The 27,207-nt window shown below is 38.7% G+C and overlaps 1 protein-coding gene across 8 annotated transcripts in view; it reads left to right on the top strand.

Annotated features, from left to right (window-relative positions):
• Positions 1-23,745, top strand: part of TGFBRAP1 (transforming growth factor beta receptor associated protein 1) — a 41,404-nt gene extending 17,659 nt beyond the window's left edge. For 6 of the 8 annotated variants that reach the window (XM_074859112.1, XM_074859117.1, XM_074859115.1 and 3 more), the window contains exons 5-12: positions 2,723-2,805; positions 8,902-9,243; positions 10,585-10,642; positions 11,951-12,094; positions 13,062-13,208; positions 14,923-15,082; positions 16,702-17,135; positions 18,001-22,681. In XM_074859112.1, coding sequence (XP_074715213.1) covers positions 2,723-2,805; positions 8,902-9,243; positions 10,585-10,642; positions 11,951-12,094; positions 13,062-13,208; positions 14,923-15,082; positions 16,702-17,135; positions 18,001-18,189 — 1,557 coding nt within the window. In that variant the 3' untranslated portion in view covers positions 18,190-22,681. Of the gene's footprint in view, positions 1-2,722; positions 2,806-8,901; positions 9,244-10,584; positions 10,643-11,950; positions 12,095-13,061; positions 13,209-14,922; positions 15,083-16,701; positions 17,136-18,000; positions 22,682-22,705; positions 22,856-22,944 lie in introns of those variants that run through there. The other 2 variants (XR_012627577.1, XR_012627578.1) reach the window with 2 other exon arrangements.
• The last annotated feature ends 3,462 nt before the right edge of the window (positions 23,746-27,207 follow it).

Below are 27,207 nucleotides of genomic sequence, written 5' to 3'. Positions count from 1 at the left end.
CCCAACCTGACCAAAAACTGAAGTGACTTTCTAGAAAAAAATTTTTTTGGCAATCTAGTTGGTAATTCTGACCACTTTAGAAAGGATTTTTCTAGCAGTTGAGAGAACTAAGGCTTCGCTAGAGCTATAGCAGCTTCAGCAGTCATCTTTGTTTCCTAGTGCTTCTTCAGATACGAATTAACGCAAATCTTATTTTGTGGTTTTGTAGCTAGTTTTTTAATGTGAATTCAGTCAGCAATAGAGAATTTTCCCAAAGCACTTGAAGTCCTACAATGGTTCTTCAAAAATGATAGGGGAATAAATAATATGTTGAATTTTGACTGGGTGTAACTTAGTACCTTTTTAGAAGAAGCCTGTTCTGGTATTCTGGGGGAACTCAAGATGTTTTTTCTGTCATAAACAAAAGTTAACTGAGTGTGGTTGGCATATAGGTCTAGTCTGTTTTTAAAAACCTGTGAGGAAGAGACAATATTGAATATTGTCCACAGACAGTCTGGTCTGTTGCTTCCAGAACTTTACCAGAGGACATCTTAATGTTTATCTTGTCAGCTAAAAATCAACCTGGATATTCCCTGTCCCATAACTGCATCTTTAAAAAGTTGGGAAAGTGTCTGTCTGTAGACATTCTATAGCATTTTTGTTGTGTGGCTTTAAGGGACAAGTGAAGATATATCAACATTTAAATGAAAGTGAATATCACTTAACCAGGTCAAATTTAAAACTGATTCCTTGGGCCTATACTTAGACTACCAATGAGTTCATTTCAACTTCTAGTTGAAAAGATTGCTGTACAGACTAAGGTCTACAGTCAAAGCGGTATTTTCAGTGTCTTGGATCAATTCAAACTTAATTCAATATCCTAATTCACTAAATATGTAAATATTAGTGGTCACTCCATTGCAAAGATTGAAAACAGATTTTTTAAAAAAACAACCTTCTTTTGATACTAGTTAGCAGGGTAAGAAACGTACTTCAACTCTCTCTGGAAAGTCTGAGGCCAGGTTTTTGAAATTTTTCTGGTGCCACAAGGTGCAGATAGTTGTAGATTGAAATCCTTTACCAGCATCCTTAAGAATGTGACCAGATGGGTATTCATGAGTTCACAGATTACCATTTATTGATGTAATAACACAGTTGTAAATCCAAAATGATTTGGATATTTTGTGAGTTAATCACCTCAGATTGCTTTACTTTATTACTGTAATGAAATTCCCTTTTAGTTTTAGTTAAGCGTATTTTGAATTAGTACACTTGGATGTAAAGCATGGTAACATTAATATAAAGATGTCATGAAGTATTGTTCATTTATTTTTGTATTGTTATGTTTGTCTGAAAAGGTGTGCCAGATAGCATTTCCCTCTGTTTCCCCTTCTCTCCCCAACAGCGGGTGACAAGAAAAGTCCCACAACCTTACAAATGGTTTTAATGACTTGCAAATGATCAAGATTAAGTATTTCCTTAAAATAATCCATTAGTACAGCATGCACAGACTAAATGGATTTAAACCAAGCTTTTATTTTGGTAAATCCACAATCTTTAATCAAGGTGCAACATAACCAGTTATAATATCAGTCTACCCTACTTGAGGCCTGACACTCTTTAGCAATTCCTGCCTGGAATACATTGCTAATGTATTGCAGTTTCTCTGGGTATTTTCATTCAAAATGGGAGTCTGTTATTAATAACAGCATTCATGTACACTGTTAAACATTGGAAAGCTGCATATTCATGAGAAAGTTGAAGGGAAAGCTGAGGGGCTGTGGATATAGCCAGGTGTATTTGCAAAATACCAGTGTTGTCACAAACTGGATGCTTTGCAGAACACAGTTTAGGTTCCTTGCTTTTAGTAAATCTCTTTTTCTGTTGGGAATATTCTGCACACAAGGGTTTCATTTGATCTCATGGTAACTAACTGACCATTCAGATTAAATAAATACCTAGCATTTAAAAGTAGTTTTGTGTTCTTTTTCTAGTGAAATTCTTGTAAAACTTCATAACTCATAGCTTTTCATATGATTTACTTGTGCTTCTCTTTTTAAACAGTATTTTTATGTACGTTGCGTAATGTACTGCATATTGGATAAGTTGAACTGCTTTGGAAGTATTTTTATTAAAAAAAACAAACACACAAAAAGAACCAAAACACCAAAAAAACCCCCCAAACTGGCAGAAAATCAGAAATATGGTCATCAGCTAGGGGATGAGACTATGAAAATCACCAGCAATATTGCTGCAGAAGCGAGATGAAATGGGGAGAGAGTTGTCTGTGTGTGATCAAGTGGGACCACCCTTGAGTTTAAATACTTTTTGTACCTGCTGAAGCCTGGGGACCTTCAAAGATGACCGTTGGCTTTTCCATTTGCAAATACCATGAACAAAAATTTGAGGCAAGTCAGACTGGTGTCAGATAAGTCATTGTTTGAATAAGAAAACTTAAACTTGCTATTTGTTGACTTTGCTTTTAGTAAGTACTCATGAACAGTGTTGTGTTCACACACTTTTGTGTAAGAAACTGAGTCTGGGCAGCAGATTCAGTATATTCAGGTACATACAATTTAAAACATAGAGGATCAAGGCTTGATTTTGCATGTAACTTGACAGGTCTGGCTGAAGATCATGTGTTTGGTGTTTTTGGCAGGTAGTTATTGCAGTAGTGAGTAGCACTACGTAAATAACTCCTTACAAATATAATAAACCTTTTTTTCCCCCTTCTCTTTCATAGGTAATGTACAAACGAATCCTGCAGCAAGCAGGTTTTATACAGTTTGCACAGCTTCAGTTCCTTGAAGCAAAAGAACTCTTCAGGTAATTGTGTGACAAGAAATTTATTAATTTATCTTCTTTAAATAAGGAGTTATCATTCTTGGTTTTAAAATCTTGGTTGCTTAAATGGGTTTTTTGATGCAGATGTGAGTTCACTGTGATAAAATGGTTTTGTTGGGACTGAAAACAGTGTAACATTGAAACAACTTTATAACTGCAGAGTTAATGCATCTGATTTTTTGGTATACTAACATACAGTAGCATTAAGGCTGTAATCTGAGTGTTGTATGAGTGGAGATCTTTTTACTTTATGCCCATGAAGGTTAAGGCTTTATTGTTGAGCCTGTGCTGTGATTTGCAGCATGAATATTACCTGGTGGTGGGGGTTTTTTTAAAGAAAAAAAAAAAAAACTTCTAACAAAAAGTTACAATTTAATACTAGTTACAATTTAAATGTTATTGACACAATTGCACTAAATTTTTTGAGGGTGCTGATACTGAATTTGTTTTAACACTTGTTCTGCTAGGCCTTTTCCAGAAGACAGATTACTTGTTCTTGAAGTCTGTACTAACCTTCCCGATTTAGCTGTTTCAGCAGTCACTTGTTTACAAATTGACCTTGGTACTCTGCTTTCATTCAAAAAGTGCTGCTCATTATCTTTATTTTATCTGATAATTTCATTTCTGCTAGCTGTGCCTCATTCTGTGATGGGGCACCATCTAGTTAGTGTAATCCATGCTGACCACATAAAATAACTCTCTTTGTTATCAGCTGAAATTCACTTTAAATCCGTTTAGATCTATGGAATAGGATTACGGTTAGGCAATTTACTGTGTACTGTGTGTACAGTATAGCAAAAAAGTTGTCCTTGAGTTTATAGAAATGTATCAAGGAAGCTTTGGGGAATGTTACTACTGATGATGACTTCACCATTTTGCCTCCTGCTCACCAGGATAATGGGAGACACTGGGCTTGACTAAACAGTGTATGCTAAGTAAAAATTAGGGAATGGCAGGAAAGGCCTGAACAGCATTTAGTGGCAATTTGTTTTGGCCACAACCGCTTTCTGTATCACCTTGTAATTTTTGGCATTAGTGAGCAACTTGCAATCTTCCTCTTCCCTGTAATCTTCCAAACAGTAGACTGAATCATTGCTCTGTTGTGTATCTGAAGTAGAAGTACAAGCTGTGCATAGTTAGGAATCCTTTACAACATTCCCACAAAGCCCTTGCATGTGGCTTTCCAATGGACTTATTTTTCAGTTTTTTCAGTGTGGCCAGCTTTGGTAAAATAGCTTGAGGTTGTACTGGCTATAGTGTCTTCATTGTTTAGGTTTGGTGGCCAGACTTGTACAGCTCTGCAGCTGTCTTGACTATGGCTGACACTTCATCTTTTTTTCTATCACTTTATTCCACCCTGCCCAGCAATAATGCCCTGTGGGGTCTAATCTGGGGGCCCCGCCTTGCTGTCAGTGGCCCAAGGATCTTTTAAAAGCAGTGAGAAGGGGGATGTGTATCCTGTGGGAGCTCTAGCACCTTGTGGAAGGAGCCAAGATCAGTTATGCAGCCTTCATCCAACTAGCAGTCCATCTGACAAATGAGCTTTAAAGAACAGGATTGTAGGAGCTCCTCTATAGAAACAAACATGCTTCATGAGAAAACGTGCTGGCCAGGCATGAATTTTGGAGCTGAGTTGGCATCCCAGGGTGTTCCCTTCCTCTAAAGGCTGCACTTCCAAAGCAGAACAACTGTTCATGAATTGTTGAATTCTGCTGGGGGGAGAAAGCAAAGATAAGTTTTCTGTGCTTTTCTTCTGGCCAGCCATACATAAGCTATTCAGAGTATTTTGGTGACTCTGCAAAACTCCTTATGGAATCCAGGTTCCCTGATTTTCAGCCCTGGTGAACACCCAGTTCGAGTAATATCTGGTTATACCCAAATATACGCTCAGTCTTGTTAATTTTAGACTTACTGATGCTCAAAGAAAAGATGGGAAAGATAATGGCAGTCTATGCAAGCACTTCCTCCCATCCCTGCATGTTGCTCTGCAGGTGTTTCAAGCTAGTGTTAGTCAGAAATAATTTCAGTCTTAAAATGCCAAAGGGAAACTTGGTGCCTATCTGAGAAAAGATGGATTTAGCAGTAAAACAGAGTGACAGGAGTACCTCCAAGAACTTGGTGTGATGTGAGTCTACTTCTGGCCAAATATGAAGTGAGATTGTCTCACTCCTCAGAAAATATGTCAGTTACAGGCTAGCAGAGAAAAATATTATATTGGACTAAAGGTCCCACTTTCTTGCATCAATAATCCTTCTTGGATAACCTTGTCGAGATACAGTTATATCTTATGCTTAACAGTTCTTAAATACTGAATAGTTCTTAAATGCTGAAACTTTTATGAGGAATACTTTCCTGCTAAGTTCCTTTTGGTTATGCTGATGCTTCGGAATACTGAAGAAGGTTGACAAAAAGGAAGGAAGTGGTAGCTTTATCGAAACTCAAATAGTTCAACAAAGGAAAGAGAAGTTTCTTTAGCTGCATCTGTTAACCTTAAACTGAGTGGGCTGTCAGAGGGGCTTCTTTGGTCTGACAAATTCTGTTATAAGCAATAACAGAATTGTGACTGTGTTATATAGCTGTGATTTATATATTTTTGTTATTTCATATTGTTATCATTGGAGGCTCTCATGCAATTAGACCAAACAATGATGTTTAGCAGGCCATTTGCTGAATTCTAGATGTCTTGCTGAGATGTTGGTAGCTGTCACAGTGACATCCTTTCTCTCCAGTGTGTTTGGTTATGTCCTTTCACTGGTTAGATGTTGCTTACAATCTGCCAGGTCACATACTGGAACTTTTCTAAACTTTGTTGCTCTTTAACAAATCGAAATGTTAGTTTTTTTCACGTTGTTGTCTCACCTGGGAAAGGCTATAGAGGGACTTACAGCTAAAGTCTCTCCGACACTGGAAAGGTTAAAAAGCTGCTGCTATTTTACCTGGAGACATAAGAAGCATGAGATTTGCATCTTAAATGTGATTCAAGAATATAAGCTTCTATTATGGCCAGTGGGATCTAGGTAAAACAGCTAAATCATGTAGGCTTCTTTGACATGTCTGATATCTGTAAATTTAAGGGTCTGAATTTAGACCTAAGTTTCCTGAAAACTTACAGAGTCTGCCTGTTGCATTGTTTGTATATATGAAGCCCAAAAAGACCTAATGCAGAATTACTCAGAGGGAAGTTTCCTCTTAACATTAACAGCTTGACTTGTCGTAAGAGCCTGTTTTCTACTTTGTGATAAGTTGCTAGCTATGTTTTACTAAACCTGAGATGCTAGAAGCTGAAGACTCAAATGTGTTTGAGAGATGAGGTGTTCTGTAGCTGCTCCTAAACTGTTTTCTCCAAATGTGGTGGCAAGAGGCACAAGACACCCACAGATCCCAGGAGCCATCAGACTTGAGATTGACGTTAACCATCCGTTACAGCTGGGGTCGTTGTTTAGTATTTGGTATTTTTCTGAAGAAGTTTGTTCTGGATCATACTGTGCTTTTAAGGAGGCTGCTTGATTGCTGATTAGCATTGCTGTGGGGATAGCAAAACTGTACAACGTGAGCTTGAGTCAGACCCGCTGAGAGAACCACTGGTGATTCACAGCCCAGGGTTTGGGCTAGCCTGAGTTGAAAGCTGGTTTTGATTCTCCTTTTGGAAACAGATGATCATTAAGGCCAGAATCTATGAAGTTCAAAGGTAAAGTAGCTGACTGCTTCCTTATCTAGGAAAAGTTGGCTGGTAAGATGAAGGGATGCACAAGCTACTGTAGAAGTTGGAAAATGTTTTAAAACTTATTAACATTAAATACAGCATTATTAACTTCTTCATCTGCCTCCATGGTCATAGTCTCCATCTCAAGCTTAGGCCATCTCCAAATATTTGACAGCCTAGCCAGCAAGGGAATCAGTGTTTATACTTGAATTTCTGCAGATTTACCGAGACTCCTTGCTTCTACACTGGCGTAGCCTTTTGATGCTATTCAAGTTATGGGTTAGCTTTTGTTCTAAAACAAATCAGTGAAGAACCTTGGAGGGAAAAAATAAATCTCTTCTTTCTTTAAATAGGGTTAATTTTCTAGTTTAATACATCTCATGTAACACATTTTATGTGGTGGTCCTCAGGTCTTGAACTTTTACGAGTAGTTGGACTAGCCAAAGCTGCAGTTAGATGGCTGTAACAAGTTCATACTGAAAGTCCAAATGCTCTTTGAACCATCAGGTCATGCCACTGACAGACCTTGCTACTTCTTGATTATTCTGCCTCTTAAAAAAAAGTCCTCATCTACCTGTGAGTGCCATCATAATGTAGATCTAAGAATTTCAAAACAAAATATCAGATCTAAAAAGAGTGATTAACAGGACATTTCAACTGCAGAAATCTGCAAAGTAAGCATGAATCCTTTACTCTTAGAGGCTGGCCTTAATGTAGAAGTGGTTTTTAGGCAGTAGGAGTTCTGTGTAGGAGTCAGAAAAACTTTGCTATTCAAACATCTTCTGAACACGGGAAGCCTTCCTGTGAGATTTTTCTCTGTTCTAGTCCTCTATTGTTCATGTTGCTGTTCCCATGTTTTGCCGTCACTAGGTTCTGGAACAGGATACTTGCTGCTTTCAAACTTGCTGGTTGCTGCTGTCTCCCAGAATTTTGTTCTTCTGGTATACATTTTTGTAGCCAAAGGACAGTATTTACTTTTTTAAAAGTTCTAAATAGGTGTTCCTATGGTGATGCTTCCTACTAGTTCATATTTCCTGAATGGTTTCTGGCAAGAAGTGAACAACTCAGGGCATGCCCCACTGCTATAGTTACGTTACAAACGGTAGGGAAGGGATGACCCTGCCTGTGAGGATCTTTCACACTTTATTGCCTGCAAGAATCTGCTCTTTCATCTACTTCCACGGCTATAACTTGTTTGTTTTTGGAATTCTTTCTAATCAAAGTTGTGAAGGGAAAGGCTTTTTGAGGTTGCTGATCACTGGATAGATAAGAACTATTTTTTAAAAGTTTTATTTGCAACAAAGTAGTAACTAACCAGGGTTTCTTTTAGGGAACTGTCAGTTTCCTTTTGATGTTTTTCTTTCAGCAACAGTATCTCCTGCATTTCAGGAATGCTCATCTTGAAAGATGAATTCTGAATAATGACTCTTGACAGTGAAACAAAATATAAATACTGATTTCTTGCTGTTCTTCTAAAGCAAGGCCTGGGAGGAGTCATTCTAGCTGTGAAAGCTGGGGAGTTGTTTGCTGTGTGTGAAAACTTCTTGTTTTATTCTTCAAATGCTTGAGGAACTTCATCCATCTAGGCTGAAAGAAGAATGTTTTGTGTAGCATATTGCTGTTACAGCTTGCTCATGGATAAAGTATAGATGCTCTTGACATGCAAAGTGGAAAAACCACTCCACAGTATCTGGCCAATGTACACCTGAGACCTATGCCCGTACAATAGACTACTACTTATTGGTTAGACAGATGCATAATTAATATCCACAGTTCATTTTCAGAACCTCCTTAAGAAGTGAGCCGAAGGAGGAATCTGGGGCATTTCAGGGTTAGGGAGAATGTTTTCATCATCCGAACACGTGTTCTGAAAGCTTTTAGTTTTCTACAGGAAGCTGCTGTTTTCTACAGAGTTACACATGCACAGTCTTTGTGCCTTGCCTGAAAGGGTTCACTCTCCACTTTTTTTGCTTCCATCAGAAGACTAGCTCCCATAGTGTACAGATGAAGTCTAGGACAGTCCTAGGAACTGCACTAAAGCTATTCAGCTGATTTTTGTATATGCCACAGAACAGCTGTGAGATGTCAAAAGCAAAAAGCTGGCCAGTCTCTGAATTCTCAGAGCTTTCAATATCTAGAGGAGGAAAAAGAGTGATAAACACGTTTGGATAGAAATAGCAAAAAAAAAAAAAATTCCAAATTTGTTTTGAATATGTTTTCTCCAGCATAGAGGCAATAACTTTCAGAAGCTGACAACCTGTTAGTGTCCTGACTCTAACCATATGTGAGCACACATTCCCGGTATGTTATTTTTTTGTGCCTATGTATACTTTTTCTTTCTTTTTGCTTCATCTAGTTTGACACTGTAATTGCAGAAGCGGCCAGCTTGATGTCCGGGAGCTGATCTCTCTCTACCCCTTCCTGTTGCCTACTTCCTCTTCATTTATACGGTCTCATCCCCCTCTGCATGAGTACGCGGACCTAAACCAGCTGACCCAAGGGGACCAGGAGAAGATGACAAAATGCAAAAGATTCCTCATGAGTTACTTGAATGAAGTCCGCAGCACTGAGGTTGCAAATGGCTACAAGGAAGATATTGACACAGCTTTACTCAAGCTATATGCAGAGGCAAATCATGAAAGCCTGCTGGACCTGCTAGTTTCAGAGAACTTTTGTCTTTTAACAGATAGTGCTGCCTGGCTGGAGAAACACAAAAAGTGAGTGGATTTTTTGAGTATTGCACCTTTGAGACCAGAGGAAAATTTGTCTTAAGTGCTGTTGGCTTTTAGAGCATGTGCTTTCACGTCCAAAAGACAGTTTGGCCTGACTTGTCAGCATTTAAAAATGTTGGTGAAAAGGTATTAATTGACAGTCTAAGGTAAAGGAAATGCATTTTGTCTTATGCTGGTAAATACAGAGTTCTCCCTGAAAGTTTGTGTCCAACACAAAAGTAAAGGATTGGTACAAATTTGGAAAAAAAAAAGTGATTTGTTTGCCCTTGTGGCAATGTGAGAGTTGAATGATGCAGTAGCGGTACTCAGACAGAATGAAAAGATGCCATAAAGCATGCACTACCTTAGGTAGAAGCTATTAACCAGGTAACGGTTTTAAAATTGTAGTTGATTATTCAGGGAAAGAGATCTTACTTTTGAATTGCATACTTTCTGTGCTCCCACTGATCCACCCAAAGGAGGTTGCTTAAGATGACTGCAAATGACTTCAAATTGGAAATGCCAGCAGGTGGAGAATTGGCTGTTAGTCATTAAGCAGGAAATGCTAGATAGTAAATGTGTAAAATACAGACTCCAGTCGTAGGCAGTGTCTCTGCCTTGGATTTAATTTCTTAAATCTTTAAATGGTGTGGTGCAGTAGCAGCAACTACAGCAGTGAGGAGTCTGTAATTGTGGTTAGATTTAGGGTAGTTTCATTTATTTCAGGTGTTTTGTTAAATCCTCTTGATAACCATGGTTTGCATGGCAAACTATCACAAATGTGAATGGCAGAATATCGTTCTGTAAGAACAGCTGTTACAGAACTGTAGCTTTATTTTTATTATAGTACACAGAAAAACCCTCTGCAATGGCACTGTAAAAGCTCTTCCTTGCCTGACTTGATTTCATGCTGTAGTAAAGAAAGAAATTTTTCTGATAGTAAAAGTTTTGAGTAAAAGCATCATAAAAAAATTGATTTAATGACACCTGATTAGCTATTGGAGCAATATTTATTATTTGGAGCTGTGTGTTAAGTCTGTATATAAAATTCAAAGAACAGCATGGGAATAATCTCTAATTTGACACATAGTTTGTTTAACTTGGAACTAGTAACTAGAAACTGCCTTAGAGACAGGAGACACACAGACACGTTTCTAGGACAGAACTTCTCTCCTTTGATTCTGAAAAACAGCCTATGAACACTTGAACAAGTGTAGACATGGCCATATACATGTCACCTACAAATCTCACTGTAAGCAATTATTTGTTATTCTGTGCCAATCAAACAATAATGGAATTGTTATGAAAGATCTAGTGATTTTAATATTATTTTCTCTTTCTATACAGGTATTTTGCCCTTGGTCTCCTATATCACTACAATGGTCAGGATGCTGCAGCACTTCAGGTTAGAATAAAGCTTTTAGTGTCACCTGTAAACCATTCCAAAATACCAGTTCACCTCCGAGATAAAAATCTGAGGTGTTAATTTATCTCTTGGAAAAGTAGTGATGTGTATATATGAGAAACTTGTGCTAAGACTTCCTTGATTAAATTAATAGGATAGATGTGAAAAACCTGAAGAGCTTACTGAAGATGACAGCTATTTAGATGCTTGTATGCTATTTTTTAAGCAAAACTGTACATACCAGAACATATGTTTGTACTCTTGAAAGATGATCAGAAGTTCTAAAATAATCAAGAGATCACTTAAAAAGGTGTTTGAGGGACTTCAGGGACGTGCCCTGTGCTGATTAGTCTATACAAACAGCAAAGCAGTATTATAATTTCATGAGACACTGACAGCAACTGGTGAACACAATCTGCAAGATCTGTGGGTTTCAGCTGGGTTAGTAATCCCTTTGGGGACACCCCTTCTGATGTCACTAAGACCAGCAGTGGTCTGTAGACTGGAGACTAAATAGTTTTGTTATTCCTGTCTGCAAAACTTTATCTAGAAAAATCAGGATGTTCTTGATCAATAAGTGACATGTATGTCTCAGACCGTACCCAAGACCTTAGGTAGTTTGCCTTTACTGTGTGGTTTTTTGAGTATGTTAATCACAGTAACACTGTTGCATGCATTCAGATCAGTTATGTAAATAGTAATTTCCTGAGCAGAAAACTATTAAGGACAACAAAAACAGTATGTACTTTTGTCACGTGCAAGATATTTTTCTTTGTTTCAAGGAACAAGGTTTTTTGCTAAAGTGGCTATATGGCACCTTTTAATTTTTATATAAATTATAATTGGAATTATCTCACACGGTACTTAAAGTTCTTCGGTCAAAATGAAAGAGCAGCAAAAAATCAGCTTTTCTAAATTGTTTATATCATTTGCTTTTAATTTTGCATACAAAGAACACATGAAAATTATACCATGCATTGAAGAAAAGGACTTTTGTCAAAAGCTTTCTTTGTGAGTAGTGTACTTCCTTTTGCAGTATTTGGCCAGTCACTCTCAGAATGTGAGAACCCTCATGAATCAGAGTCTGAATTAGTTGAATATGGTAGGTGTGAGAAAAGCCGATGATGGAGAGGAGGCATGAGTTTAGTGAACAGTGAGGTCCCTTGCAATTGATGTTCCTAGAAGCTCTTTCTAATTCCACAAGTACCAACAGCTAATACTAAGTGCTGTAGTAGCTCACATGCATTTTGAATTGGAAGAGCTAGTACGTGTTTTAAGCACTTTAATCTTTGCATGTTTCTGTTGCAGTTATGGGTGAAAATAGTCGATGGAGACATTCAAGATTCTACACGTTCAGATCTCTATGAATATATAGTGGACTTCCTTACATTCTGCCCAGACCAAGATCTAGTGTGGAAATATTCTGAATGGGTTTTGGAAAAAAATGAACAGGTTAGTGATTGGTGTGCTTTTCCCAGAACGTCATAAATGTGAAGTATCTCCCTGCAGTGGTGTTTGGGTGTTCATTAACATTGTTCCATTTTGATAGCTATTTGGACCATTTTTGCAGCATGTTTTAATGCCAGTTAAATAGTGATTAACAGAAGAAAACTTAGAGGTTTCTCAACTCTTCTAAGTTCCTTTGTTAACAAGTACTAGTGATAATTGCCTAATAATTAGCAAGATAATTTTCAGATCTTAAATAAATAAATAGAATCACCTAACAGGTTAACTCTTGCTGCTGTTTATTTTTTAAGGGGATTCCAGGGATGGTTGATATCTGTGTACACTAGGAGGTGGAATAAATAGCCTTCATTTGAGACAAAGCCTTGTTGCTACAGAATTAACTTAATCCACCAAAACTAAAAAAATAATTTTGTAACATCCATTAGTGCAGTGTGCTGCTAGATGGGACGCTTGATGCTGTGTCAGACAGTCTGTGCTGTCGGAACTTGTCATTGCCTAATTTGTGTTAATTTAAAGCTCCGTTATTACATGCAATGTCAGATTTCTAAACTTTGTTGGTCATTGTAGAAGTCTCTTGCTCTGCGTATCATCACATTTGATAAGGCTGGGAACATTCTGGTCTTTAACTTACACTTTCTTGCTGCAAAGGCCAAAGTCTTATTCTGCTGTTATGCAGATCTGCTCAATACTTTTTGTGGCTGATGGAGGTTGTGTCCAACACAGGGTTTATAGGCTGGACAATGTATAAACTATGAATTGAGGTAATGAAGATAGGAGTGAGTAGGATCATGACAAGTAATGTAATCCTGGTGGTCCTGAGCAGGGTTTTGTGGTGTTTATTTTCCTGACTTATGTACTAACTAATCTGATAGTGCTATTAAATAAGTATTTAAAATAAAAAGGTAATGAAATGGTTGCCACTGAGTTCCTAAATGCAATTAACTCTTTCTAGGTTGGCATACAGATTTTCACTAAAAGGCCTTTGGAAGAACAGGAGAAAACCAACTTTAAACCAGATGATATCGTCAGTTGCCTTAACAAATATCCTAAAGCACGTATTAAATATCTAGAACATCTAGTATTGGAAAGAAAAATAGAGGTGAGTCCTACAAGAATACTAAAAATAGACATAGGATTCAGAATGAAGATATTGATGAACAGCTCTGAAAAAAGCCAAAATCTAGAAGAAATAAGCATAATTTGAAGGCTTTCAGGTGTACTTAGAGTAGGGAAGGAGTAGTTTTAAGATTAAAGTAGATGATGAGGAGTGGATATCTGCATTATTTTTAACTTTTCAACTCTCTTGATGGCAATACAGTTGCCTACCTTCTCTCAGAGGTTTTCTTTGTTTTTACATCTGATTATTGCATACTTTTCTGTTTCACTGATGAGGCTCAAACCTCCATCTGGTAAGACCATAGAAAAATGTTTGAACAACTACTGATCCTATTGCAGTGTGGCAGCAATGTACTAAAATTGCTAATTTAGTATTTTGTAAGTAGGTATGTCTACTCTGTCCCTCTGGAGAGATCTGAGCAATTAATGGTAGAATTAAACCCTGCACCTCTCCTGTAGAATTCCCAACTGCTCTGGATTTTGAATGTCCAAAAGATGTGTTCACAAGTCATAAGTGACAGTGTATTCTACCTTTGGGTTTTTAAGTGCTATACAGAAGCAGCCAAACATTATGGTACTTGGGTATGAGATGTTTTAAGCACAGGAGAAGTTACTTTAACTTGCAAAGAAAGCAAGGAAATGAACACTGAAAGAACTCAGCAGAACTGATGACCAGTTCACTTATTTACATTCTTCAAATACACATGCTAGATCAATGACTTCCCTCTGTCGCTATTGTGAATACATCGAGGTGTGTGACACCATCACAGACGAATGTATTGTTTTCTGATGTCATGAATATTTTCCGACAAACTTGTTCAGTTTAATATAGTGCTTTCAGAATATTTGTAACAAAAAAAATTTATATTTAAATCTAGTCTAGCTACTAGTAAAGACTGGGTTGTAAATTGATTTGGTCTTTAGAAAGTGCAAGCCAAAACGTCTTGCTAACATTTTTTTTTCATTTTGCTTTTTTGTGTTGCTAAACATTTTTTTACTGAGAGTAAATTAGGTCAGTGTCAATGTAGCTTCTGGTATGTAGATTATTCTGGTACTAGATTATTGTGAATGCTTTAGTGAGAATTTTTCAAACAGTCAATCATCAACTTGTTTTGATGAATGTTGCATACACAAATATCTTGGGATAACACAGAAAGCACTGTGCCTTCAGAGTGCCTGTCTACCTCTGGTGGCTTTCTCAGATTTTATTGCAGAGATAGAAAAGGTCGAAGAACGTGTGTGAATATGAGGAAGAATGAATTAGATCAAAATTATTCATTTTACAAGGGAAACAAAAGGAGAAGACACAGTGGATGTGATACGTGTACTCAGAGGAGATCAGCTTTACTGTATTGACTTTCATTAGGTGAACTTTTGAAGGGAAATAATTTTTGCACAAGAAAAGCTATTTATAGAGCTTGTTTGTTTAAGGTAAGGAGGGGTTTAGGAATAAGATGTTGCATATCTACGTTTGTATTAGTGAAATAGAGAATCCCATACTGTAGGTATAGTGTATTTTGTGAAGCTGGTCTGAATCAATTGTCTATCTGCATGAACAAAAGACTTTGATTAATTTGAATTAAATAAATGAATTAAAACACATTTCTATGTGATTATGTCAAGATTCTTCACCATTAGTGCTGGGGAGAAGGGGTTGTCTCTCTAAACTGAGCTAACATTGTTCTTTTCATCTGTAGAAAGAAAAGTACCATACTCATCTAGCTGTTTTGTACCTGGAGGCAATACTTCAGCTGAAATCTGTGACCACGGATAATTGTACAGAAACAACTGAACTGCTGTTTAAACTACGCAGTCTTCTTCAGAAATCTGATCTTTATAGAATTCACTTTATTTTGGGTAAGATGCATGTTGTCTGTTATAAATGCTGTATATCAGTTCCACCAGAAAACAAACTAAAGTCCTCATAAGGATAGAAAACTAAAACATCTTAAGTTTCTAGGTGTATTTGGTTGATAGCCTTACCATCTGTATTTCTGACAGACACAAGTTAATTTAGAAAGCTTATCTGTTAGTGTTATCTTTGATCTCCCATAGCTCATGAGGTACAACGATATATTTGCTGCTGCACCAAAGGTAGAATGCCATAACTAGCTAGAAAAAATCTCTTCATACAATTATCTTCTTAATTTATAGTCAGTTTGTTTTTACTGATGAGCATGTAACTTGTGATAGTCTTTTGCAAATGGAAGACTTACAAGTTTATTTGCTAAGCAGTCTGTTTCTTAGTGAACTAAAGTGAAGCTTTGAGGAATCTGATTACCAAGGACTTCTTTGCTGTCCATAACTCACTCTCACCCCCAAAGCTGGGACTCATGCTAAACAAAAATATGAGCATCTTCTTGAGTGAAAAGTGCAACATGCTTCCCGTACTATTTGGTATGAGGCAAGCAGCAGTTGAGCTTATTTTTTTTCCTTGGCCAATGCTTATAATGGCTAATTTTTAATGTTTCATCCACTGGATGAAAGGGAAATGACTTGTTATTGTACTGAAAGATGTGAAATGTTTTTCTGAAATACAGTGGAAAAATCCAGTGGATGTGAAAATAAAAATAGCTGAGTAGCAAATAAAACAATTTACCAACATTTAATGTCCCCTTACCTTTCCAGTGAGCAAAACATTATATGACAGATAATGTACAAGTATAACACAGTCATTGAAACTCTTGCCTTTTCATCTTTTAATTTTTAACCAAATTTTTAAGGGCAAGAGTTAAAAGATGGATTATTCTCTTGAAATCCATGTACTCCAAAACACAGGATTTCTTATATGACAATTCTTATCTTACATGAAAGTAAGATCCATGTATGCTAGTGTGTTCCTCCTTGATAACCAAAATATTTTTGGGAAAAAAACATTGTATCTCCATACCTTTTACAGAGGCCTATGCCAAGTCTTTATCACCTTTACAGAAAGTAGAGGATTTTCTACTTTATCTTGAAATGCTAGATGAACTTGGCATTCCCTCTGCCTGTCACTGACACTCTTAAACTGTCAGACTGGATTAAGGGTTTGTAGTGTCCTTTTCCTAAAGGGAAGTACTATTTGATCTTTATTGTCTTTTATGGACTTTAAACTATTCTGTAATTTTCTATAATACTGGAAGAAGCAGAGGTTAAAAATATTGCAGCTTCATCTTACAGTCTGTCATACGTGGTAGCAGCGTGGACACATGCTCAAGACTGACATGCTAGAACTTAAAAGATGTCAGTGACACTGGTTTTATTGCTTGTTATTTAGTAATTTCTTTTTCCTGTATTTTGTGGTGCTCTTTTGTTAGAGGCCTGTTTCAATACATCTAGGCATTCTTGTGCTTAGAAACATCTGTCCTCTTTTAGCAGACAGCACCCCTGCAAAAATAGCAGGAGTCTTCAGTGGGCTTGTTTGCCTTGACTCTGGGAGAGGGAGTAGTTGTCTTCTCCACTGACCAAATATCGCCTTGTTTTTCATTTAATAGACAAAATCCAGGGCACAGACCTTCATATGGAAAGTGCAATTTTATATGGAAAACTAGAAGAACATGAGAAGGCTTTGCATATCCTTGTCCACAAGTTAAAGGACTTCCATGCTGCTGAAGAATATTGTATGTGGAACTCTGAGAACAGAGACGTGCAGTACAGACGGAGGCTTTTCCATATGTTGCTGTCAGTGTATCTAAATCCAGGCACTTCGGATTGTGCGCTAGTCATGGCTGCTGTGGATCTCTTGAATAACCACGCTGCTGAATTTGATGCAGCTCTAGTTTTGGAGGTGGTGCCTGACAGCTGGTCAGTGCAGCTCCTTTCCCCATTCCTGGCTGGAGCAGTGAGGCAAAGCATTCATACAAAAAGAATGACTCAGACTGCACTTGGGTTAGCACAAGCTGAAAACTTAATCTACAGACATGAGAAGGTAGGTTGTGGGATTTTTTTAAACAGAGGCACTTTAAAGCTTTACAGTTGAGTCCTTTGATATATAATAATCAGAAGAAGTTTGAAGAATTAGGACAAAGCTGTCTTTGTGTCCTTGTCAGTTTTACTTGCTGCACTTACTAGTTTTTTGCCATGACTACTAGATCAAAATTTAATTTTATGCTTTCTCTGGAAAACAAAAGGAAAGCTGAGGGCCTTGAAATAGGAACAACTTTAGTGAACTTCTGGACTGAATGAAAGTGAATCTGGGATTTACAGGTTAAGGATGTTCTTGCAGAAACTTTAACAAATGTGAGTTAGTGTTTTTTCACTAGGATTGAGACCTGTCAAAACTTGCAAAAATTTACCCAGCACTTAGTATTAATTGCAGCTTGTTAGTAGCTTTTGTTAATGGTAAATTCACTTGTGAAACTTTCTTCTGTTTCTAGCTAGAGCTGTGTTGCTTAAAGCTCCCAGATGATTCTTAAATCTGTTTAGTTCTAATGACAGTATATCCAGCAGAATCTGTCTGGAGTAAAAATGCATCAGTACTCAGTTTGCTGTGGAGCTGTCCTGTGACCTTGTTTAGGAACCTGCATTGGGTTTTCAGTTGCATTAAATGTGTGAGTGCTTTTCTTTATTAAACAAAGAAGAAAAAAAAAAGATGGGGGGGAAAAAAGCAGTACTTAAGAGGAAGCATGAAAATGAATGGGAAATTGAATTCAAGTTAAATAGTTCAAGCTGTCTTCTCCTACCTGGTCATTGACCAGGTTTGTCCATTTGATACAGTTGAAATTATATGCCTCGTAATTTCCCTTCCTTTCTGGCTAGGTTCATGTTTGGATTTTTTTCTTCCCTCTCTTTAGGTTAAACAAAAAGGAATGCCAATTCTCCTTTCGGACAAAAAGGTCTGCCAGGTGTGCCAAAATCCTTTCTGCGAGCCTGTATTTGTAAGATACCCAAATGGTGGTGTGGTCCACACACACTGTGCTGCAAACAGACATCTGAATTCAAACACGACTCATCACTCGTCCAGTTCCAGCAATAAGACTTGAAATATGTTCTGGTCCACAGATTCCCATGACTTATACCCCATTGAAAGTGGGCTGGAAAAAGAACAAAGTGCAGCTACTTTAGGTATAAATCAAGATGAACAGCTAGTCTTTGGGTTAATGGGAAGACTTCCAGTAAATATGAAATATTGCCGCTTATCTTTTTGATTTCTAATGAATGTAGATAGAAAAGAAAGTTCACTACCAGAAATGGAGAGGTGCAAATATAGGCTCTTCTGTATATAGTAATAAACAGTTAAAGAAAATGAGCCTTTTCTTCAGAGTAAGGATGAATGTTACGGAGACAAGGCAAACAGTTATTTTAAGAAATGTCACTTTGCACTGAATGTGGTGTTGATAAATTTGTAGAGGTGGAGATGGCATCTATTGGAGTTGGAATTCTTGGAACATTACGAGACAAGACTGGCATCATGCAGCTTACTATCAAGACCAAAATGTGTGTTGGTTATAATGTTTGCTGCAGCATGTCTTCTTTTGGGCTGGATTCTCTTCCCCAGGATCACATTTTGGACTCGGTTTTTGCTCTACAAAGTGTTGGCTTTTGATGCACTTTTTACTACTTTCTCCCCTCTCCTCTGCTGTATAGAATTTAAATGTAAGCACTGGTCCGTTAGGTTTCTACTCTTACAGTTACTGTACTAAACTGAGTGGGAACGGATAGCCTCAGTCACACGGCTGTGCTTGGAAGAAAAAAAACCCAACAAAGTCAGGTTGTCTGGTCAGACTGTAGTCACTTTTTTATGGGGGAAGAGACCTTAACTTTAATATTGATTTATTTATTAATATGCAAATATGCTGTACATACAGTTGAATAAATTGAGCTTATATCATTCTTGAGTTTCTTTGGAGGATAAAGATTGTAGCTGATGCATAAGTGTACAGGTTATGTGCTAAATGTTTGCTATAACATAACTTAGGCAGATTGGAACTCCACAAGAATAGGTTTTAGTACTTGTGGATGACTTTGTGCAATCAAAATTATGAAATGAAACTAAAATTGGGAAGAAATCTACAACGGTGCGCTATGGGGGTACTGGATATGTGTTATTCTACAAAACATTCTGAAAACTAAGGTTTTTCACATAACAACAAAACCCCTTTACTTAACTGCCCTGATAAGTATTCACCATTTTAAAGCAACCAGTTTATAAGAAGCAGCTTCCCACAAGATTGATTCAAAAATGATGACTTTAAATAAAAGTATTTCAAAGTCAAAGCATTTCTTTTAATTCTGTAAAGCTCTAATAAATACCAAGCTTACTGACCAGCATGCAGTTGAGTTAGTATGGCTGCTTACTGTTTCAGTGTTCCAAATCAGAGTGGAGACTGTCAGCAAAATGGGATATCTGCATGGCATCTTCTAGGTGCAGTCTTGGCAGAGGTCTCCTGTTACAGAAGGGTTGACTTGTGAAACGGCCTTGTAAGCATAGTGCTGCCTCCAGGAAGGGGCAGACTACATCCAGGGGAAAAAACATCCATTTCTTTGTCTTTGAAGCAAAAGACCTTTGGCTCTTTCTCTTTCCGGAGTTTGAAATTAGAAAAGTATAGCTGTTGGGTTTTAAAAAATAAATAAAATCCAAATAAGGAATTCTGCAGCGCTTTCCACTAAGACATGTAAGCCACGTTTAGTGAAAGGCACCTTCAGAAAAAACAAATGTGAGCATTTCTGACTTAATTCTGGCATGAGTGATTCTCCTGTGGCACTGGTATGAGCAGATTCTTCTGTATCTTCTATTCATGGTTTTCAGACATTGTGTATACAACTGGCAATGATGACACAGACAAATTTGTAGTTCCCCTGTCCTCAAAATACTTGCTAATCGAGAGGAAGTGATTTTTACAAAGATCTGATAAGCCTTTAGTGTACAGTATCATGCGATTCATAAGAAATACTTTCTTTTGCTGCAAGCATCCTCAGTATGCTCTTTGTTCCTATCTAATAAGGAGGTACTAAAACAAAGACCACTCTCCATGACTGACTAATTCTAGTCACTAGGCAGTGATGAACTTAGTCTTGTCAACTAGTGTTGCAATGAAATAGAACTTTCTTGTGGTCTGGAATGATATTATCTCTTAATTATGTCTGTAAAAGATTAAACAATTCTTTATTAATATTCATTATTTTTTCAGATTTGTACTTTGGCTAAAATGCAGCAGTAAAAATAATAGCACATACAGAACAAATATAGAAGTTGGAGTAATGCAAGGTAACATATTTGCAGTCATAGAAGTCTAAAATAACATTTAAGTTGGGGGACCTAATTCTTTTAGTCCCCCAGAAGTGTGGACTGGAAAAATACTGACATTGATTTATACATTGTTACCTGTTTCTTTGTTAAATTTGGATGATTTAATATGGAAGTCCTATGGTAACAAAAAGAAAAAGCCAAAAAAACCATGTGAGACTGAGGTAGAGCAAGAGCTCAGCAGGGAGGTGGCAGGTGGAGGATGCTCTTCCAGTGTGCCTGCAGTGCGTGAGCAGCTGGGATAATACTGGACCAGAGGAGGTGACAGCCTACATCCGAGTGCTGCGTGGTATTCTATACTTTATCAGCAGGAAATTTATGGAGCGTCTGCATTCAGATTTCCTTAGGTGGGACAACTACAACACCCCTTGGGTAAGAACTTCATGTTGGAGAATCTGAGTTCGTTCCCTCTTCTATTTTGGCACCCTCAGTTTGCTCATTCGTGTTTTATGTACCTGAAGGCCTGGGACAGCATTGCTGCTGTGGTAAGTCCTGGTATGGCTGCAGCAGCAAGGCAGGAATGGATGGTAAGCTGGTTATTCAATGCTGACTGGATACGTGACGGAGAAGAGGCAGGAAAGAGGAATATTTCTTTGACCATCCTTCTAGTTTGGTAATTAAATGGGTTCTGGGAGTTTAAGCTTGATGCAATCTTTTTCTTTCCAGTTAGGGAATGTGGTATCTTAGACCTGCCCTCGGAGAGAGGAGATTCTGTCAGAATATTTCCTCTTAATTGAGCTCTTGCTAAATTGTTTGTGTTTGTAATTCATGTCTCACTTATTTTTCCAATGAGTTTACTCCAACTTGTGTATGTGTGAAAACCAAAACAGTAGTGCAGATTTGTTTTGTTAATGTCTGTGATTCAGGCCATAATAAATGAGATTAGTCTTTCACACAGAATTGTGTGAATTTTTTATTTGCAGATATTGAGGCACATTTGCTTAACAAACCTCTAATTACAGAAATATTGCAGCTCTGACTTTTTTTTAGCCATCCTCACAGTCACCGATATGTACAAAAAGCACTTGTTAAACCCTTTTCTGCTCTTCATATCTCCACACCTCCTCACATAAAAATTACCTATGACATCTATAAGCCATCATATGCAGTTTTTCCCCTCTCTAAGTCAAAAAAAGAGAGGAAAAATACTAATGAGAAAAAATTGCCCAGAATCTGGTAGTCTGCTCAAAATAAGATTAATGGCTTTACCTTTATGAGAAAGAATTCAGTTAGGGCTTCATTTCTATGATTTAAAGGGATAAGTTATTGCATTGATAATATTACAAGAATACTGATCTCAAAGTCTGGAGAAAATAAGCAATAGTTTTTTGTTGCACAGAGAGCACCACAGGTACCTATGAACTGACTTCCTCAGGCAGCCTGTACTGTGGTGTCTCCATGTGCACGGGAGGCCGGGTTACAATGAGAACTTCTCTCTGCTCCCCTGCTCCCAATCTCTAAAGTTTCCAACCCTTGTTACCTGATTAATGTCACTCTTATAGCACTTAGTCCACATGGGTGTAAAGCTTGAGAGTTCTGGGTGGACTGAAGCACATCTGTCTTTGTTCAATAAAATGTCACTTCACTACATTAACCACATGAAACCCTAATAATGTCAACTGCGGAAAGGTAGTGGTAGGGGTGGAGTATACATATGTCTTCAGAGCCCTTTATTACATGTTTGAACACACAAGCATTATCCTGACTCTGCTAATTTCTTTTGTAACAATGTCTGTTCTTTGCAGGACTCCTATCCTGAATGGCATTAAAAAATATTTTATACAGCTGTATCAAGAAGTAACTATTTTAGTACTCTTCCCAGTTTGCTGCAGTCTCTATTCAGCATAGCTCTAAGTGGTTTATTAACATCCTGCTGTTTATAATAGGCAACAACTAATATATTTTCGTTGTGAGCTCTCCTCCTATTGCCTATATTTACTAATCAATTTTTCTCTTGCTGTACAACACTTTGGAGTTTATGCCTTGTGAACACTGATAATTAAATGTGCTGCTACTTTTGAAGGGAGAAGAAGAAAAGAAGTTAATGACATTCTGTAATGTCTGATTGATTACGAAACTGAAGTTCCCCTGCAGTAAACTTGTTCAGATGGAAATCTGTACTGTTAATACTTTCTGACTTAATAGTTATGTTGGTGAACATATACAGCAGTATGTGGAATGTACAAATTTATAAATATGTTGATTTTTAATAAAAAAAATCTTTTAATTATGTTTCTGTCATTCATTCCTAGATACATAAATCCTGGGATGTGAATGGCCAAGTGCAGAAGAAAGGTTCTTCAGTGGTAAATAGAGGCTTCATCTGGGTGACTGACAGAGGTGGTCAGATGAAAAGGCTGAATTAAGCCAATGCAGGCTGTTAATGGAATGGAGATAAGCAGGTGTTCTTAAAAACTAGTGAATTTTACTTTTGGAAAGAAGTTTTACTTTGTTTTTACCTCTTCAGTGACTGAATCTGGGTTTTTTACAGATCCAGGTGAAGGCAACTACTGCCACTACAGATTGGGAAGATCTTGATCTGCCTCTGTTGCCAAAGCACTCCCTTCCATGATTAAAGCTGGTGGTTACGTGGAGGCGGGGTCTGGTCAGTGATGGGTGCGTGGACATCCTGGAGCAATACAAACAGAAGTACTGAAATGTTTTGAGGGGAGGACCTCGAAACAGGGATGGTGGTGATGTGGGAGCATAGACTGGTGGTTGAGAGCAGTAAAAGCGGATGCTTTTGTCATTGTTTGCAGAGTCATTTCTGGGACCAGGCAGAAAGCTTAATCTGCAGCTTCTCTACTGGGGCACTCCTTAGTAAAAACAAGAATTTAGGGAAAATAAAGATGCAAGTGCTACCCCGGTTGGATTGTAGTATTACTAGACATCCTTAATTTAACCTTAGGAGGCCAAAAGCAAAGTTACTGCCAGAGTCTAGCCCGTGTCCCCAAGAAAAGGGGATTATTGTATCCCTGCAATGTGGAAATGAGGCTGGCACTTAAATACAGCAGGGAGCTGGTGTTCCTCATCTTCTTCCTCACTGCTCAGGAGTTGTGGCCCTGGTTCAGAGCGAGCTTCAGGGCCAGAAAGCCAGGTGTCCCCCTCTTCCCACTTCCAGCAGAAGGGACACCACAGTGGCACTATAGAACCTGATGATGAGGAAACCCCAGGCAAGGGCGGGTGGTAAGGAGACTGTGGTAAACCAAGGAAACCAGTGTTATCTCCAAGGGGAGGCAGCAAGGGAGGCATGCAAAGGATAAGGGCAGAAAATGGAGTAATCTGGGTTTAGGACATGCAGGTGTGACCTAATTCAGCTGGTCTCCAGTCCCTCTCTGCATCTTCCCTGCCCATAATAGAGAGGAAATCCTGTACATGACCAGAATGTACTGAGGATGCTGGCTAGAAAGGGTAGGCAAGTGGTGGCCTGTGGGTAATGAGAAATGGAAAACTGAATGAAATGTGTCTCAGCCCTGAAAAACCATCACTGGAAGGAATTTAAGAGAATGTGACAGTAACCAGGCAGGGGAGAAGTGGTCACAGCTAGGTTTATGTATTGCCATGGGCCTCTGCATCCTGAGCAGGTGGTATGTCCTTTGCCTGCTACATCCCTCTTTTTCTCTCTCACATGCAGTTTGTGGATGTGATGGTTGTCCTGGCAAACTAAAATGGGCAGACCTCACTGAAACCATGGTTTAACTTTGGTAAGAATGAATCTCTCACCTTAGTATTTTACTGCTCTTGTGCTAAAAATCACTTGGATCTTTGCATAGGCTGTTTAATCATCAGGAGTTGCTGCTTGTTTCAAGTTTGTGCAAACAGTAGTCTCGCCTGTCTTTGTTGTTGCAATTTTTTAGCCAAAAGTAGGTTTATATAAAGAAATAACACCATAAAGACATAAGCAGTAGCTACGTGCCGTTCAGTCAACTTGGTTGTAGTTGCGAGCGTGGCTTTGACAGTATTGCACTGTTGTGGTTTTATTTGATGTCTTAAAGCCAAATAACAAATGGGAATGTGTTCATTCTCTGGTTTGGTTTGTGCATTAAAAACTCATAGGGTGGTCAGAAAAGTACAGAAACAAAATTTGTGTGGTTTGGCTAGTTCTTGATTTTCAGCTACTTTTCTGAAATCACTGGTTAGACGGTTGAGTGGCTCTTACCAGATGCATAGGTTGTATTATTCTTCTTCATTCAAGTACTCTGGGGAGAATCCTGGATGTCTTATGCCTGAGCTCAGTTCAAACCTCTCAAAGAATCTAGGTGCTCAGGCAGCAGAAGGGTAAGCCCTCAGCCGGGCAACATAGGCACTGGCAATGCTGCAGGCATCTACTGACTGCCAAAGGCGGGTTGTGCGCTGTGTAGCTGGGGAGCCAGCACGGTAAAAATCCAACAGACGGAGTAGGAACTACAGTGAAGGGCTCTTGTTTTGAAGTTCAGGTCTAGGTTCACTTGGCAAGGTTTCAACAGCCCAATCGGGTCAAGTTTGTTCCTTCGGCTGAAGCAAAGGCTGTGGGCACATTGGTGGGTGCTCAGGATGGTCTTACAGAGAGTGTTTTGGTTGCAAAGGTTGGAGTGCAGCATGATGTGGAAAGGAATGATAAACAAACATCATTTTATTAGCTCAGCCAGCAGAAAATACACCCTAGAGAGCCCTGGTTTGCATTTCCCCACCCATCCATCCAGTCAGTGGAGGAAAGGCAATGCAGAAAGGATCAGAAAAAAACAAGTTGTGGCTTTGGTATGGTGGGATTTCAGCTAGTTTTGCCTGTAGACAGTGGTTAGAAAATGGTCCATGCTGATCATCCAGATGGCAGCTCCTTCCAAGACAAATAATCAGTAGAGCATAGCTGAGTTTTGGCAGAAGTGAATCCCAAAGGCCCAGTTTACCACAACAACCATAGCTGCAGGAAAGCGTAGGATCAAAGAGGCCAGGGTTGCTAACAGAAAGCTGATAGCTGAATACACAGCAGGTTTTCAGTAGGTAATGAAGCTGATAATAATAGTGCCTAAAAATCCAATAGCAGTCATGAACAACATTAGCATTGCCTATAATTGCCAATAACCCCCTGAAGATACTGCCTTGTCAACATGGTGCTTGCATGGAGTGGGACCTGACCATCCCAATGTGTGTTAAAATCCTAGAAAAATTTAGGGTGGCTGGGTTCTCCGGTAACGGTGTTCTCCAAGACCATCTTGAAGCAGGGTCAACCTGTGTCAGGTTAGTTGTCTTTAGACCAGTGCTGACAAGCTTGAAACCAGATTGGGAAGGGTCCAAATGTCCTGGTCAGCTCTTTGCCAGAGGAATGTATTGCTTAAGCAGCCGCAAGACTCTGTGGTGGCTAAATGGCTAAAAGGTACATCTGTCTTGGAGGAATGGTTTGAGGGGTTTTTTTTTTTCAGATATTCCAGAAAGACTGAATAAACAGGGATTTTCTAGAAAATAAGAAGCTACTGATGACAGCTTCAAGAGTGTCTGCTCAGTGTTTCTCTGACCTGGAGAAGTATATTCAAATAAAATGCAATTTTTTTGTATCTGTTTGAAAGTCACAGACTGCATGCAAGAATGATTCAATCCCTTTAGTCCCTGCAACGTACAAGGTTACTCTGCAGTGTCATTCCAGAAGACTGCCAGAGTTTGACAGAAGTACGGGTTTTTCTGCTTGAACCACAAGCAGTTGAAGATGGGGAGGGAGGAGCACAGGATGGATTTGTGTCTGCTTTTTAAAAAAATGTTATACACTGGAAATTTATATTTTCAAAGCAGAAAGAAGGTTTTCATTTCTGTACTTGTTTGATCCATCTTTAGGTTTTAACTTATATCTTATTTCAAAGCATCTCTGGCCTATTGTGGCACACTGATTTGTCAAGCAGAAGCTTTAGTGTTCCTCCTTCAAAACCTTCCCAAAAGCTCTTGTTCTGGATAGCAGCCACTCAGTACCTCCCCCCCTAGATACTCCAGCCAGCATGCCAGGACTGTTTCTGACAGCACTTGCCCATTCTGTAATGCTGACTGGCCATAGAAATCTGACGGTCAAAACTAAAAACTAGAAACTAAAGAAATCTCAGTCCCAGAAGAGAGGAAGTCTCTTCTTAAGCTTTTGATTTTCCCATCTGCCTGATATCAAGTCACTTAAAGTGTGCATACAAATAATCACTTCTGCTGATAACTTTTCTCCCCATGGAAGGAAAACCAGAAAGACTTTCTTTGTTGAAGTCAGGCCATGAGAGGATTCGAAGGCAGCCAAAAAGAAGATCTGCCAGGGCCTTTTTTCAAAGCAAATACCTGTGAAAAGCACCAAGAGGGCTCTGAATGCAAAAGCTGGACTTCAGGAAATTGTGAGCTAGAACAATTTTAAAATGGAAGAAGCTCATGAATTGAGTAGGGAGAAAGTTTTCAAGGTTGGAAAGCAAATCCCCCACCTTGTGTCTTGTCAGGTCAGGTTTTGACTTTGTGTTAGATTTCAGAACAGACTTCATTGCCTTCCTAAATTGCGAAGCCCCCTCCACCGAGTCTCTTCTCACTCCCTTTGGGATAAGCCCCACTGCTGCTGCTCTCAGGGGCTGCCAGTCTCTGCTGTCCCCACAGGCTCCTGTCAGTCCCTGGCCAGCTTGCTCGCTTGCTTCCCTTGCTTGGCTGCACCTTGTTCTCCAGGCATCTTCCCTGGCTGAAGAGCTGTGTGGCGCTCGGGGCGGTGCAGGCTGTGCCCTGCCCGGTGGGCTGCCTCCACCGGGGTTTGGCCACAAGTCCCCTCAAG

This window comes from Strix uralensis, chromosome 2 (genome assembly GCF_047716275.1).
Source record: "Strix uralensis isolate ZFMK-TIS-50842 chromosome 2, bStrUra1, whole genome shotgun sequence".
Classification (NCBI taxonomy): Eukaryota; Metazoa; Chordata; class Aves; order Strigiformes; family Strigidae; genus Strix; species Strix uralensis.
Note: the sequence above shows the minus strand (reverse complement) of the source record. Positions and strands in the feature narration are given on the sequence as shown.